This window comes from Lynx rufus, unplaced genomic scaffold (genome assembly GCF_022079265.1).
Source record: "Lynx rufus isolate CCGP_SWC_20201006 ecotype Redwood Valley unplaced genomic scaffold, mLynRuf1.p SCAF_9, whole genome shotgun sequence".
Taxonomy (NCBI): Eukaryota; Metazoa; Chordata; class Mammalia; order Carnivora; family Felidae; genus Lynx; species Lynx rufus.
The window spans coordinates 30715474-30732742 of NW_025814897.1; the positions used below are offsets into that span (position 1 = coordinate 30715474).

General features: G+C 37.9%; 1 protein-coding gene across 1 annotated transcript in view; it reads left to right on the forward strand.

Annotated features, from left to right (window-relative positions):
* The first annotated feature begins 773 nt into the window (after nt 1-773).
* The window catches only part of JAM3 (junctional adhesion molecule 3), an 82209-nt gene continuing 65713 nt past the window's right edge, over nt 774-17269 (forward strand). The window contains exon 1 of the mRNA XM_047070694.1: nt 774-887. Coding sequence (XP_046926650.1) covers nt 812-887 — 76 coding nt within the window. The 5' untranslated portion in view covers nt 774-811. The remainder of the gene's footprint in view (nt 888-17269) is intronic.

Below are 17269 nucleotides of genomic sequence, written 5' to 3' on the forward strand. Positions count from 1 at the left end.
ATAAACTATGGGCATGCCATCATGCTTTTGATCTACCACAGAAACTATGTATTGTGTTGAAAGACATCACTTTAAAAAAATGTTTATTTTTGAGAGAGAGAGACAGGGAGAGAGAATGTGGGTGGAGGTGGGGGCAGAGAGAGAGAGAGAGGGACAGGGGATCCAAAGAGGGCTCCGCACTGACAGCAGAGATATGGATGTGGGGCTCGAACTCAGGACCTCTGAGACCATGACATGAGCCGAAGTCGGATTCTCAACCGACTGAGCCACCCAGGCTCTCCAGAAAGACATCACTTTTATATTCTGCATAATATATGTCTTGCTTATGTTTTAAATAGATTTCAGCGCTTTTTGCTTCTATCACATCTGGAATCAGGGACTCAAAAGAGGTGCAGGCTATAATGCTTTAAAGACAATTAGAATGCATCCTTATTTGTGGAATAAGGATTTGTGGAAATAATTTGAGGAAATACTTCATTTCCAAGTTTTAATTGAGTGCTCCTTCTCTGATCTGTAGTGTTCCATTCATTTTATAGCTATGGAAATTTACCCCGCCCCATTCTTGAACACGTTTCTTTATCTCCTCCCATCAAATTCGTTGAATGAGACCTCATGCGCTTGCGTCCTGAGCATCCCTGAATCCATAGCGACCAAATTTCAGCTTCCCTTGTTACTATGGTGACGGCTGTGCTGGTCCAGGTGGTCGCTATGGTAACTAGGGGCGGGTAGTCGGGGCCCCGGCAGGCAGGGCGCATGCGCGCGGGGAAGCCTAGCTGCGCCGCGCGTCCGCGGCCCCTCAGCTCCTCTAGACATGGCGCTGAGGCGGCGGCCAACGGTCCGGCTCTGCGCCCGGCTGTCTGACTTTTTCCTCCTGCTGCTTTTCAGGGGTGAGTGTGCATGTTTCTGCCTTTGGGAGAGGAGGATTTGGGGCGGATGGGAGCAGAGCGGGCCCGGAGCGACTGAAGTGGTTCCTGGCGGGAATAGCGGTCCCGGCTCCGGAGACGCTGGGGGCTCGGCCGGAGGAGCGGCGCGCGCCCGCGTCCCGGCGGAAGAGGGTCGATCGGGGGCCTCTGGGCGGGGTCCCAGCCGGGTCGTTGCGGGGGTGCGAGGGGCCGGTGCGAGGCCCGGGTAGCTCGCTCCGGGCGGTGGGCCGGTTCCGGGCGGTGGGCACCGCTCTCTGGAAAGAAGGTGTAAGCTTAGGCGTGGGCTCGGAACTTGCTAGAACACACTGCGGAGCGAGCGCGTTGCCTAGAAGTCGACAGTGAGGGGCCTTCCGAAGTACCAGCGAAGCGCAACTCTGAGGCCTGCCTTCTTGGTCACAGCCCTCTGGGGATGTGCTGTTCATTTCTCTCTTGTTGTAAACAAAGGAACTGAATTGGGCAAACCCAACTTTCCTTTGGTGGAAATAAAATGCCATAGCTCTCAATCAAGTATCCTTTTTGTTTCCAGCCTGGCCCAGGAGACCCTGCAGACCCTTACCCTGAAATAGCATCTTGGCCGTTTTCATCAGGTCACACTGACAAACTTCGGAGTTTTGTCTTTTCCACTGTCCAGAATTCTCTTAGATTTGTGTGTCTCAGGACAGTTGGATGGAGGGTCTAACGTAGCTTGTATTTAGTGAGCATGTACTATATACTAGGCACTTTGAAATCTCATTTAGAGCTTACAATAGCTTTGTGAGGTGGATTTTATTAACCCATTTTCGAATAAGAGAACTAAGACCTAAGTCAAGCCACCTTTCCAAGACTGCATCCTGAATGAGTAGTAAAGACTGAAACCCATGTCTACCTAAAGCACACTACACAACACTTCTGTGGAGGACATCCTCAGGTAACCAGATGAGGTCTTATAGTTCTTAGGTCATTTATTGTTTGGCTCAGTTGCTGTTGTCATCCCGTGATGTTTTCCAGAATATACAAATTAAAACACAAAGTGACTGTTTGGGAGTGGGGGTGGACAGACCAGAAAAACAAAGCACTCCTGTGTTTGATGTTCATTCTTGTGGAATGTTCATAATGGTGGTAGATAAAAGTGAGGGTCTGAGGCAGAAGCTGTGGAAACAGGGCTGTATGATGAAGGATAAGTTTCAGGATATGGGTAGGTGTTGTCATATACTTTGCCCGAAAGTGATTTCCAAAAACATGTGGTTGGGAGATATAAATGATCAAAGGCTAACCAGGGGACAAGGGTGTCAGGAATGTCCAGCTCCCAGCTTTGTTGGTCACACTGACACTGTCCTATTCACAGACTGGAACAACTCCCCATTGTTGAAAAGTTCTGTTCATATGAAAGTTTGCAGTTTTTATTGCAGACACATTTGGCAGTTGAATTTCAACTTGGTTGCTTGTTAATAAAACTAGAAGATGCTAAGGACTTTGTATACCATTAACTTTTTACTTTGTTTTTCTGGAGGTACAGGTTTTGTGGCTTTCTTGATATTAAGGGCTGGGATTTACCTGCAGAGCATAGGAGGAAGAATAAAATTTTGCAAAATAGGACTAATGACAAGGAATCAAGGTGGTAGGTTGTATTAATACACCTTAAGGGGCTATAGCTATCTTTTTCAGTAAGGAGCTCTTTTTCTCTTATTTTGTGTGTACTCTAAACACACTGTAATACCTTGAAAACTTTACTCTTCCGCAGGTCATGACAGCTGTGTCTTTTTTATTTTTATGATTATTCTTTTCAAATACTATTATTTTTCAGCGTTGTCATTTAAAAAAAATTGTTCCTGATATAATACATTGTTTTTGTTGTTGTTCCTAATACAGTACATTCTTTATTAACCTTTGCCAGGCTGTTTAAGAATTTAATATGTAATTCATTTCATATTACTAACAACTTTAAGAGATTGTTAAAATTATTTTGTTCATTTTGTGCATGAAGAAACAGACTGAGAGATGCAGTAACTTGCTCAAGGTGATAGCCTATGCGTTTTAAATTTGGGAGTTTTGAACTATTTCTGTTAATTTAATTTGTGGTTACTTGTATCATTTCATTTGACAGTCGATTTGTTATGCATCAGTTTAACAATTTATCAAATGTTCAAAGCTTTGTGGTTTGCATATAAAATATTCTTTTGTTGTATTGGTGACAGGTGCAATTCAACCTTACAAATGTTATGCCACATGGCTTTTTTGAATGATTATGTAGTAATATTTTTTGGCTTCCAAATCTTTTGATGTCCTAGAGAGAAGTGCTTCATTTAGAATTAAAACAGTAATAGTTTGTATTCTTGATATAAAACAAGCTTGTGTGCTTAAGTTTAGCAAAATCTAAAAATTAAAATTTCCTGAAAAAAAATTTGAAAAGTATTCTAAACCATTTTTTAAGAATGACTTATTTTATGTTACAATTCCTTTTAAATTTTCTGGCAGATATAATTGCTATCAGGTGTGTGTGTGTGTGTGTGTGTGTGTGTGTGTGTGTGTGTGTGATATGTGTGTGTGTGTGTGTGTGTGTGTGTGTTCAGAAAAACAAAGAACACCTGCCCTGCATTATGCAGTGCCTCAAATCAGCTGTTCATTCTCAAATGACTTGTTGATAGGCATTTATTCATGAGTTCAGGCTTCAGAGACTGAATGGATAGCTATTAGAGGTACTTAATCATAAGTAATTGCAGTATTATATCCAGACAAAATTATCATACACCAGCCCCTAAGGTCTGTGTAACTTGCACTTAAGGAAGCCTAGTAGGATAGGCTTAGAACAGTTCTGAAAGTAACCAGGTTTGTAATTAAGCACACTTTCTGAAATGGACACATAATGTAACTGAAGGAGCTATGGATTTAGTATATCAAGCTAGCAGCTGTTAGAGATGTGATATTAGCAGATTCCTTCTCCATAAATTCTTTGAATTTTTTCAAAGCACAAGTGGGGTAAAAGAAAAGAAAATATGTGTATGAATGAAGTGAGGATGTATGGAGTCTGTTGAATGATACTCTATTCATGAAGCTGGATTCTTTTTTTTTTTTTTTTTTTTTAAGATATGTTTAGAATCAGGCGGTGTGAGTATGATGCTGTTAGGGTTGAATACAGATTTCAGAGCTCTCTCTACCCTCTGAATGCTAACCATATATGCAAATAGTTTCACTGGAGTATAAAGAGATCCTGAAAGAAAGTTTTGGTAAGCACATTCTTTTACACCTAGTTTAGCAAGGACACTATCCACCATAGTACTCTATATGGAGATCTAAAGCTTTAATTTACTGCCTTTTTGCCACTTTTCATGACATACAGAAAGCTTCCTGAGAATTAGCCCTTGTTTCTGATTTAAAGGAATACTGTAGTATTTTGTGGTGGTGTGTTTTCTTTGTTTTTAGGTAGTATCTATTCTGTGTTATATATTTCCCATGAGTAGTTCATATGTTCAGTGGCAGTTTCAATGCTGATTGTGTAGAAACATCAAACTTTTTATAAGTTAAAACTATACAAACATTTTTAAAAATTTTTAAATGTTTATTCATTTTTTGAGAGAGAGAGAGAGAGGAGGGAGAGAGTATGCGCGCGCGAGAGCAAGCACATGCGCACAAGTGGGGGGGGGAGAGAGAGAGAGAGAGAGAGAGAAAGAGAGAAAGAAAGAAAGAAAGAAAGAAAGAAAGAAAGAAAGAAAGAAAGAAAAAGAGGGAGACACAGAATCCGAAGCAGGTTCCAGGCTCTGAGCTGTCAGCACAGAGCCTGAGGTGGGGCTTGAACTCAGGAACCACGAGATCGTGACCTGAGCTGAAGTTGAACGTTTGACTGAGCCACCCAGGCACCCCATATTTCTTTAAAAAAAAGTTTTTAAAATTTATTTATTATTTATTTTGAGAGAGAGAGAGAGAGAGAGCATGCATGAGGGGCAGAGAGACAGGGAGAGCTAGAATCCCAAGCCTGCTCCACGCTGTCAGCATGGACCCCGATGCAGGGCTTGATCTCGCAAACTGTAAGATCGTGACCTGAGCGGAAATCCAGAGTCTGACGCTTAACTGATTAAGCCACCCAGGCGCCCCTACAAACATTTTTTTTCCTCATGTTATTTTTCATTTTCACAGAATCCCAAAGCTTCTATAGTTCAGACTTCTTTCTGTGAATTATTGCCAAAGTCAAATTATGCTATATTCATACTCCTACTCTGCCTAACCTAACCTTGTCTCTCAGTGACCTTTCTTATTTCTGTATAAGCATGACTCTTAGTTTGTAGTTCAGTTTAGTATAGCATTTATTGAATATCTGTTCAATATATTGAACAGGCACTGTTGTGCATACTACGGGTGCACAAATGAATAAAGCATCCCCAGCTCTTGAAGAGCAAGGATAGTTGTATGCTGAATTACATTGGGTTTCAATTATTGGGTATAATACATTCTATCTTTTTAATGACACTAAAAACTCATTAGAAACCGAGGCTTAATTTCATTTCTTTTGTATCTTTCTAGAGATGACTATAGTAAATATTCTCTTTGTCACTTGTAAGTCAGTTAACTATCTTAAGTACTTCCTCTGTGTCTAGGCATTTTTTTATGTATCTTAGCTCCAGTGGCCCCAGGAACTTTTGAGAATTCTTAGTTTTTACTGCAGTAGTTTCTGTGAAAGAAAGCAAATGGTAAGTATTTCTTGGTTTAATTTAAAAATCTTACCATGTATGCAAGTTATACATGGTTAAGAAGAAAAAAAAACATGGAGAAATGTTTATGAATAATTTAAGTGACGCAAGCTGCAGGTAGGATTAGCATATACATATGATTACAGTTATGCAAAAACTAATCTTATGCTTAGGGGGAAAAAAAAACCCTGGAATCTAATGAACCAAAATGTTGATAGGTGCTGTTTTTGAGTGGTAGGTCTTATGGCTGATTGTTTTCTACTTTTCTCTTTTTCTGGCTGATTCTTTTGTATTTTTCCCAAGTTTTCTTTATTTTCCCCCCAAGTTTTCTTTAATGAGGATGTTTTTTAATAACGAAAAAAATTGTATTTTGTTTTGGCCTCTGATAGATAAAATAGTGGAATTTTAGATTTGACAGTAGTAAAGATTTTCTTTTCTTTTTTTAAGTTTTCCTTTTATTTTTTAATTTTTATTTATGTTTTTATTTAAGCTATGGGTCATTTCCTGCTTTTCCTTCATGGTCTGAGAAGCCAGGTTTCTTTCTCTGTAATGAAGCATAAGTAAGATCCCAGACAATTCTTAAGTTTATTTTAATGTGTATTTATTTTTGAGAGAGAGACAGAGACAGAGAGTGAGTTGGGTAGGGGCAGAGGGAGAGAGAGAGAGATGGAGTGTGAGTGGGTGAGGGACAGAGAGAGAGAGAGAGAGAGAGAGAGAGGGAGGGAGAAGGAGAGAGAGGGAGATAGAGAATCCAAAGCAGGCTCCAGGCTCTAAGCTGTCAGCACAGAGCTGGATGTGGGGCTCGAACTCATGAACCGTGAGATCATTAGCTGAGCCAAAGTCGGATGCTTAACCTACTGAGCCACCCAGGCACCCCTAAAGATTTTCTTTTAAAATGGAAAAACTTGGTGTGCCTGGGTGACTCAGGTCATGATCTCACGGTTTGTGAGTTCAAGCCCTCCATCGGGTTCCATGCTGACAGTGTGAAGCCTGCTTGGGATTCTCTCTCTCCCTCTCTTTTTGCCCCTTGCGCATGAGTTTACTCTCTTTCTCTCTCAAAATAAATAAATAAACTTAAAAAAAAATGGAAAAACTTTGAGTCTGGGTGGCTCAGTTAAACATCCAACTCTTGATCTCAGCTCACATCTTGATCTTGGGGTCATGAGTTCAAGCCCCGCATTGGGCTCCATGTTGGGCACGAAGCCTACTTTAAAAAAAATTAAAATGGAAAAACTTTGTTTAGTTCAATGTGATAGCATGTTGATTGTGAACCTTAATTAATGTCCGCCACAGTGAATGAAGTAGGGAGGGGCTAACCTGATTCAGTTGTTTGATCATTGTGACTCATTTGAGAGGTTTGTTACTGGGTTTTGGGTGGGGGAGCCAACTGTGGCATCCTCAGCAAATGGTTAACTGGAAACTGAAAGAGCTGATGAGAAAATCTGCCTCACTACCTTGTTTTCTTGTTTTTTTGTTTTTTTTGTTTTGTTTAAACAAGCAAAATAATCTGAGTAGTTGCTTTGGTCTGCCTGTTCAGAGTCAGCCAGCATTTATTGAACACCTCCTTTGTGCTAGCTGGGCAACTCCTGGAAAACTGTTTTCTTTGTCTTGGGTGAGAGGAACACCAGGTCAAATTGACTTCCTTGGAAAATAGACTCTGAAAGATGTTTCCTGAAGAGAGCTGTCAGCTGATGTATCCTTATCACTTCTTCCTGCCCACCATGGACTTCCTTGTCTGATGTTTTTCTGTAAGGAATATGTATAATGTCTTTAGAATGAAGCACAGCTGTCTGGAAGGTTACAAAGAATGCAGTGAATCCTAAGACAGCTGCCTTCCCCCCCACCCCGCTCCTGTTTTTCCTCTAAAGTATCTCTACCAGGGTATTAGAACTTAAACAGCCAATCCATATTTATTTGGCAGTCTCTGTTTTCACGGCTGTAAAGCTTTCCATGAGTAAAACAGGAAAATCTAAGATGAACACCTCTTTAGACCAGAAGAAACATACAGTTTAGATAGTTAACAGAATAGCATTTTTGGAAAATGTTTTAATGTGTTTAGAAGTGAGAGCACTTACTTGCTCTGGCCTGGTAGACAAGAATTTCAAGAAGGAGCTGGACTTTTAGGGATAATTTTGATTTACCTAGTGCAGATTTGGGGGGAATGGAGGTGTTGGGGGCCAGTAAAGTGAAGGAAATATTGAGCAAAGGCATGGAGTTGGAAATGCCTACATTGTATTTTAGGACCAATGAGTTATAATAAGAAATAATACCACCTACCATTTATTGAAAACTATGTGGCAGGCAATGTGCTGATAGCTTCACCTGGGCTATTTTAATTGATCTCAGAAGTCAGTTTTTATAGGTTTCATTTTGCAGATGATGAATCTGAGACTCAGAAAGGTTAATTACCTAATTTAAGGTTACAGTTAGTAAATTAAGGAGCCAGATTGTCCATGTAAAGAACATTGGGGAGTAACTAGATTGTAAAGTGCTTTCGATGCCAGACTAAGAAATTTGGATCTTGTTATGTAGGTTCTAGAAATTGATGTGGCAGTTTGAAGCAGGGAAGTGATATGATCATATGATTTTAGGAGCATTAATCTGATATTCAAGAAGATTGGAGAGGGAAGGTTGGTTAGGAAGTTCAAGCTCATTTCCTTCAGGGTAGGCCTCTTGATCTTCAATTCACTTTTATGCATATATAAAAATATATTTATTTTCTTGAAATATAGGTTTATGGATGTGTAATTTTTGGTTGATAGTTATTTTGTCTTAGAAACTGGAATATGTAACTTAGATGCTTTCTGGTTTCCATTATTACTGTGGTGAAGTCTGTGCTTCAGTTCATCATATCCTCAGTCTTTTCTAGGTTGCCTGTCTTTTCTCCAGCTACTTTAAAGATCTCTTCTTTGTCTTTGGCATTCTGAAATGTTACTATTTTCCTTGTTAATTTGCTATACTTTGTGTATCTATGACTTTATGTCTTTGCTGAAAATTCTAAGGTTTGTTTAAATACTGTCTACTTTCTGTTCCTTAATTCTTTCCTTCTGGAACTCTGATCAGATATATATTCATTCTATCTTTCAAGACTGTTAACCTTTCTGTCATAATTTCATATTCCCTCTGCTATTTTGGGTTATTTATTTAGCTTTGATTTACAGCTCTTTTTTTCAGCTGTGTCTAATCTGTTATTTAACCAATACATAGAGGTTTTTTTTTTTTTTTCACCAATTATATTGCTCATTTTTGAAATTTTTACTTGGTTCTTTTTATAATCTGGTCTCTTTTGCTTGCTCATATTTTTAAGTCCTTTTTAACTTTTTAAGTTTATTTTTATTTATTTTGAGAGAGAGAGAGATAGCAAGTGGGGGAAGGGCAGAGAGAGAGGAAGACAGAATCCCAAGCAGGCTCTGCGTTGTCAGTGCAGAGCCTTATGTGGGGCTCAAGCCCATGAACTGTGAGATTATGACCTGAGCTGAAGAATCAGAAGCTTAACTGACAGAGCCACTCAGGCACCCCTAAGTCCTTTCAAAAAAAACATTTCAAGTGTAGCTGTTTTATAATCTTTATCTGATACTTTAGGTATCTGAAGTTCCTGGAGATCAAAATCTAATGTGTGTTGTTTCTTATGACTGTTAAGGTGGTTTGTTTGTTTTTCTTTATTCATAAGCTGACACTTGGTTGATCGTTATTAGTGGAAATATGGGTCTGACCTTATGATGCTTCTTATGAGAGTAGCTTCCACCAGACAGTGGCCACCTGGGATGGCTTTACTCCTTTGAGGGTCCCTGGGATTATTTGAAGATGCTTAGCTTCTCTGCCTTCCTGCTGGCCCAAGGGCACAGTCTCCCCACTAAAGTGTTAAAAATGAGCATTTGCTCTCAGAGTCACACCCCCACCTATCTTTCTGGTTTCAGCCTGTGGCTGTTTTATTTTGCAGATCCCCCCATCTCCTGGGAGCCCAGAGGTATATTAGAAACTATGGTGTGCATTGGACCTTGTTATTGGAATGAAAAGGCCTTTTGAAGTATCTAATCCATACTGCTGGAAACAGGAGTCTCAGCTTTTACTTAACCTGCCCCCACCCCCCCTTTTTTAAAGATCATTTTAATTTCTTTTTTTTTTTCTTTTTTGAAGAGACAGAGAGCGTGAGTGGGGAGAAGGGGCAAAGGGAGAGAAAAAGAGAATCTTTAGCAGGCTTCATGCTGAGCATGGAGCCCAATGTGGGGCTTGATCCCACGACCCTGGGATCATAACCTGAGCCAAAATCAAGAGTTGGATGCTCAACCAACTGAGCCACACGGGTGCCCCTGGTCCCCCTTTTGATTAACATAAGAGTCACATACATTTCTTTAAATGTTCATCTTGTGAAGGCAATTTGTTTTCAGTTTTCAGATATAAAATAAAAAATATTGACTATGTGTTTTCAGAGCACATATATACTCAGAGAGGTTGTGGTATGCATGAAGGAAAGGATTGCATGATTCTTGCTAAGCATCACTGCTTTGAGGATGGGGCTATATTATTTTAAAGATATGCCCAGTTGTACAACTATAATCTCTGTGGATTGGATTCTCTGAGAAGCAACCATCTATCATTCAAGATACAGCAACTTAAAATTTGGAGAATTACAGCTGTTTTGCACTAGACAGGCACCTGAAATAGCAGCTTTTTACTCTGCTAGGAACAGGTATAGGTGAAGACATTCAGAGGTAAAATGTAAAAGTAACCTTGAGCTTTATAGCTGATATCTGAATCTGAGATTCAGATTCCTACAGAATGAAATGCTGGTTCTCTGAAAGGCTGATCAGTCCGTGTACTGGGAAGAAGAAAACCACCCACTGCATCTTGGGAAGGCTCCATTGTTTGTAGCCTTTCAGATACTTTTCTGGTTGAAGGAAGGATCACAGCATCGTGGGTGTTAGGCATTCTGGATTCATTTCCCAGCATTGCATGTGATTCATATTTGGACCTTGGGGAGATAATATTGGTTTTAATCCAAATCATTTGAAAGTAATTTAAACACCATTCCTCTCACACTACCAGCAAAACATCTACATTTCATTCCCCTTATTAGATGGCTCACTTTAACTATATGAGTTTCACATCAAAAGAAGTGATTTTATGAGAAGTTAAGAGAATTTTTAACTGGTTAGTTGAATTAGTTTATTTGTTAATTAAAAGTGCATTAGAAGTTTACAAAAATCTCTTTCTTTACTGAAAGTTTAGAAGTGTTTTAGAAACAGGTAAACTTGGTTTGAACTCTAAGAGGTTGGGAATATTCATCTTTCAGAGCCTCAGGGTTTTTTTGTTTTTTTGTTTTTTGTTTTTTTTTGTTTTTTGTTTTTTTAAATCTGCTACAGCCTTACTATGTCTAATGTTTTAAGAGTTTCTGTGTTTCTTGGGGCACCTGGGTGGCTCAGTCGGTTAAGCGTCTGACTTCAGCTCAGGTCATGGCCTCACAATTTGTGGGTTCGAGCCCTGCATCCAGCTCTGTGCTGACAGCTCAGAGCCTGGAGCCTGCTTCACATTCTCTCTCTCTGCCCCTCCCCCTTCACACTCTGTCTCTCAAAAATGAATAAACGTTAAAAAAATTTAAAAAAAAGTTTCTGTGTTTGTTTACCGTGAAGAAAAAATTGAGAACTATTTGGTTAGATTGGTGTTCTTAATTCAGTTTGATTTCTTAGTATCAGATATGAAGCTTCACTCTAACCATAAGTCCACTGGTAATAAAGAACCAGTTTAGAACCTTAGTTGTGAGGCTTTAGAGCACTGGTTCAGTAAGAACAAATATTTAAGTGTCTTTAATTTAATAGGCACTGTTTCAGACTGTCCAGATACATTGGTGAAGTTGCTTATGGTATGAATACTTCATAGGAAATAAAGCTACAGATCCTTTCCTCAAAACGGTATTCTTATGTACATATATTAAAAAATATATATACTATTTTTGGGGATTTATAGCCCCCAGAAGATTATTTATACACCTCAGGTTGAGAAACCTGCCCTAGGGCTCAGGATCCTTATGGGGGACACACATCCTTAGAATGAATGTTTTTTGAAATAGATGCTTACTGCATATAGAGTTCAGGAGCATTACAAAAATGTTATTTTATTCTTATGTTATTTCTTCTTTCCATTAATTCTGTTATAGCCCAACATTTCTGTTAGACTCTTTATATATTATGACTCTTAGTGTCAAACATCTGGTTATATTCTCTATACATTTCCAATTTAAATTTCTCTATAGGTAAGTCAGAGAGTGAAGAGTTTGATTTAAATGGAAAACAAAGCATACTTTAGACATGCTTAATTCCATAATTTTCAGTGTTTCATCATATCAGTACAGCTCTAGGAGGTATGCAGGGGTAAGCCATATGAAAGACAGAGTGAAATGCCAAGATGAAATTATTGCTGGAATTCCTCTTCCATCTATGTCTGGTGTCTGTTTATAGCAGGTTTCGCTGTCTCTCTGTTCCTCCCTGGCTCACTCTCTTTCTTTTACTTAGGCATTAGTGATGAGAGAAGAGTCCTGAAGATGTTTCATAACATTGGATGAGGGACTTCACTGAAGCCAGAATAAATATTTTCTCCTTCTATTACTCTGTGGCTAATATGCCACATGCTGTTTGCAAATTACAACAAACTATTCCTCAGAGTGAGTTCAGGGTCAGGTAATTTTCTTGAGAAGGAGTATGTTTTTGTGTTTTGTTCTTTCTTCAACTCCCAGGTTTTACTTTCTGTGCTTTTCTTGTCAAGTACGTTTTCTACGTGTAGAGTAAATAAAATCTGTTAAAACTTTGGTTGTTTCTATTATATGCGAGCAGCACCTTTTGGCTCATATATTTTAAAAGCTACTTTTAATGAAACCTCGAGGAAGAAAATGTAATTGGAATTTAGAGTCCCAGTTTTAAGCCTCATGACTTGCCTACAGCATGATGATAATGTGATATGTTTGGTTGTAAAGCCTTAGTTTCCAGTGGAAATCACTGCTTTGCCTTCAAGGGAGAGATTACTAGACTTGGGTTTCCTCATGACAGAGGTGAGGCAATTCTTTACCTGTCCACAGCCACCCTTTTCATTGAGGCATTGGATTCTAGAGAAATGTTTCTTTCTCTTTTTCTTTTGCAAGATTCTGGCCATGTAATAAAGGGAACATAGATCATAAGACTTTATTTACTTTTTATTGGGAATCATGATTTGGAGCATGTTCTTTATCTCTGTAAAATTGTTTCATTATTATCTTCTGAGTAACCCTTGTTTATTCCATTTCTATCTTATTATCATGGCCCGTCTACCCTGAAATATGGAGTATAGTCTTCTTCTTCATTCCTACTTATTCCCTAGTGTCCAGCTTAGTGTACTTCTCTGTAAAGTCTTTTTTAGATCTCTAACCTGGAGTGATCTTGTCCTCTTCTGAATTCCTATTTATTAGGAAGAGCATAAACTAGACCAAGATTTAGGTCTCAGCTCTGCTATATGACTTGCCAAAATTAATTTACTTGAAAAATTTACTGTAAAAAATAGTGATAATGTGTAACTTTGTAGGATTGTTTTTCAAACCAGTGACTATATGTAAAGCTGCCATCAAAGTATCTAAATAAATGGTAACAAAGGTAACACTAATTAATATAGCAAAATTAAAATTAATTACATAATTCTTATAAAATGCTCTGCAGAGGGTCTGGCAAAACAATACGCTTTTAGTGTTAGGTTTGTTTTTTGTTCTTGCTGTTGTTATTAGTCGGTAAGTGGTAGAGATTTACTTTATTACTGTTGTTGCTGTTATTGTTACTGTTTTACTACAGTTCATTTGATCCTTAATTATTCAGAAGCAAGTTTAAAGTGAAGTTTATCAAGCTTATGCTTTTGGACTCCTCACTTAAAAAGGGACCCCTTTTGGGGCACCTGGGTGACTCAGTCGTTTGGGGCTCTGACTTCAGCTCAGGCCGTGATCTCATGGTTTGGCTCTGTGTCCAGCTTTGTGCTGACAGCCTGAAGCCTGCTTTGGATTCTGTGTCTCTCTACCCCTCTCCTGCTCATTTTCTGTCTCTCTCAAAAATAAATAAACATTAACAAAATTTAAAAATTTTAAGGCCCCGGATTTCATACTAGCAGTATGTCCTCAAATTTGCATAAATTAGATGCCATAGCTATAATCAATTAAGATTTTTCTCTTCTTCCACTTTGCCTTCCCCTCTGTCATACTTCTCCTTATGTTGAGTAGTATTGTAATGGTCACAGGCATTTTCCCCAGCTAAGGGGAAGTGAGTTGGGAACACATTCAGTTCTGGTTTTAGTGGAATTGTTTATGTGGTCCATGGTCACTGGTATATAGAGCTGTTATTGCTAACCATCTCAGTGTAAGAATGGCTTCTGAGAATATTCAGCCATGTTGTTTGACTTACGAGGATTGTGATATGAAATTGTAGAGCCTACTGTGAGTGCCATTTTTAATCCCTCATAATGCCATTATAGTGAGTATGTGGTTGAAAAGTAGGTAATAAGTTTTCTCATGTCAAAGAGTATTTAAGATTTGTCACTGTTCAAGAAAACTCAAAATATTCTGAAGTCTTACAGCTTAAATGTGAAAGAAACTTTAGATAGAAGTTTTTGCAAATTTAACAACAATACTTAACACTTTGCATGATTTGCCAATAGTGCATATTTTATTTTCCTGTGATATTACCAATAATGAATAATGAATTATGAAGCAGAAAGAAACTTTCCTAAAGTATCAATATTACATTTTTTTATTAATCATGCTGAAAGAAAATCTTAATTATCATTGTTATTTTCATAGGCAGTATTACAAAATGATTGGCATATGATAAGGTGATTTAAAATCCCAAGATAAAGGAAAGATTGTAGAGTACCAAGGAATTAATGAAAATATTGTTTGTTATATGTCTAGATTTTGTGATATTTGTGTGGCCAGCTTTTAAAACTTATAATTTTTTTTGTGATTTTTGTTCTCTTTCTTAATAAGTATTCACTTACTACTTAATTTTGTATTCATAATTTTGTATTCATTTTCTTATTGAGGGACTCAAAATTATAGCATCAGGCTGCACAAAACCTAGTGTACACTAATTATACTCTAATTTGAATCATATCTTTGGATGTTAGATTGATCTAATTTAAATTATTAATGGCAGTATGTTTTTCCTATTTGTGTACCTTTGACTCTTCAAGTAGTTTGCAGTTTGAGGGTAGAAATCTTGTCTTAATGCCTAGCATAATTCTTGAAGTAGGTGTACAGATATAGGTATACAGATATTCATTGATGAGAGGACAGTGTGGCAAAAGGAGGTGTCTATTCTTTAGTTGTGGGTTTGAGAAAGGGGTAGGAGTTTCACTAGCTGTTTTAGATGGGGGCTGACAAGTATTTCGTTCAAACATATTACAGTCTTGACAGATGAGAAGCCATGGTCTAATTTTTATGTTTCTTAATCTTTATTTTAAAGTAATTTGGAGCCAGCAGACCTGGTTTCTACTTTTCCACTTTGATCTCTGATACTTCCAAGTTTTGAGGTTATAATTGTCTCCTAATATATTTCAGACTTATTCTCTTAATCTAGGAAGAGATTATAATACCCACTTTATAGGATTGTTACATGGATCAATTGAGACAGTAAGTGAAAGTGGTACTTTGCCAAATGCTACACACTTTCACAAGTGCTACAAATGTAAACTATTACCATTCTTTGCTTTATTCCTTTTGGGTGCTCAAGTTTTATTAGACTTCTGGTTCTCCAAAACTTTAGGTTACAATCCTAATTAGAGGAACTTTTTTTAAGTGGGATTACACCCACTGCAGAGCCCAACATGGGGCTTGAACTCAAAACCCTGAGATCAAGACCTGTGCTGAGATCAAGAGTCAGACAGTTAACTGACTGAGCCATGCAGGCACCCCAAGGAACTTTCTTCTATTAAAGCTTCCCTGATGGTTTATTTTGATGAGATTGCCAGTTAATTTTTTTTTTCTATGTAGGGAAGACATTTCATCTAAAGTACAGATAGTGTCCTTAATTAAAAACAAAACAAAACAAAAACCAAAAACCAAAAAAAACTAGTTTTAAGTTTCAAGAGTAAAGAAGAAAAAATTCTCTTTGACATTCTGGGATTTAAAAAATGGCTCAATGATATTGTAGAAAGGATTAGACCTTTCATGCTTTGGGAAATTTTCATGTCTGAACTAGCAAACTTTCAATAATAAAAAGTATCGGTGAGAATTTCAGCATATCTTTAGTAAAAGGGATGCCAATATAAATCAGTGAGTTTACATTAAAAATAAATGTCTTATTAGATAAATAGATATTAAGAATGGATGAGTTCAGGATAAGAAAATGCCTTATGAATCAGTAGATCTCCATGTTTCATAGGCTATTTCCACCTGAGAGTTTTACGTTGCCTTTTCCCAAACCCTTAGTGAAATGAAGTGACAGAATTTCATGTTCTCAGATAAGTGTGCCATATAATGTTAGCAGTCCTTCAGATGAAGTGCTTTTTTTTTTCTTTTTTTGCATATGGGAGTATGAAGGAAAACATTCTGTAACTAAACAAATAAAATACCTCTGTGTTTTTTAAATACCTCTGTTTTAAGGCCCAAAGAATATATAGTTTTAAAAAATGCTAAAAACATATGTTGTTATTAAACCAGAGCATTATAGGCATTAAATTCTGGGCTCCCAGCTCTCTCTCACAGATTATATTTTTATTTATTTCAAAGCATTAGTTGAAGTCTGGAGAGTCTGAATGTATTAACTACTGCTCAAAGTTAGAGGCACTCATTCACTGGAGGGCCAAAATTTGGAATCTGTCTTGTTACAAACCTAGGTAGGTAAGATACTTAAAAAAAAAAAAAAGTTCTCTTCTTTTGAAGGTCATTCATGTTGGACTTCTCTGGAAGAGGGAACTGTCTCATAGGCCAAATCTAATTTCTCAGTAACTGGAGTGGTTATCAGGAGATCTATACTTTGTCACTGATGTACATGATGATCTCAGCAACTCATTTAATCATCTTGTGTTAAGTTTTCTACCCACCAAGGTAATATTTACCCCTCTCAACTCACACAGATATATAGCTTATAAGATTTTAGAGCTGAAAGATCTCATAAGACATGGTTTCTCCTTCCTTCCTTTTTCCTTTTTCTTTCTTTTCTTTTCTCTTCTTTCTTTTCTTTTCTTCTTTCTTTCTTTCTTTCTTTCTTTCTTTCTTTCTTTCTTTCTTTCTTTCTTATTTATTTTGAGGGGGGGGGCAGAGAGAAAAGGAGAGAGAATCCCAGGCAGGCTTTGTATTGTCAGCACAGAGGCTGGTGCAGAGCTCCATCTCATGAACCTAAGCCAGAATCAAGAGTTGTGTACTTAATCGACTGAGCCACCCAGGCACCCCTAAGACATCATTTCTTAACCTTAGCATTGTTGACCTTTTGAGCTGGATAATCATTTGTTATGGTGAGTTGTCCTGTACATTGTAGGATGTTTAGCAGCATCCCTGACCTCTAAATGCCAGTAGTAGGACTGCTAGTTATGATAGCCAAAAATGACTCCAGACATTTCCAAATATTCTGTGGATAGCAGTATCTCTATTAGTTCAGAACCCCTGCTGTAAGAGATTATTCAAGATAAGATAGCTGAGGCCTAGAGAAATTCAGTCACCAGCTTTAGATCACATAAATATTA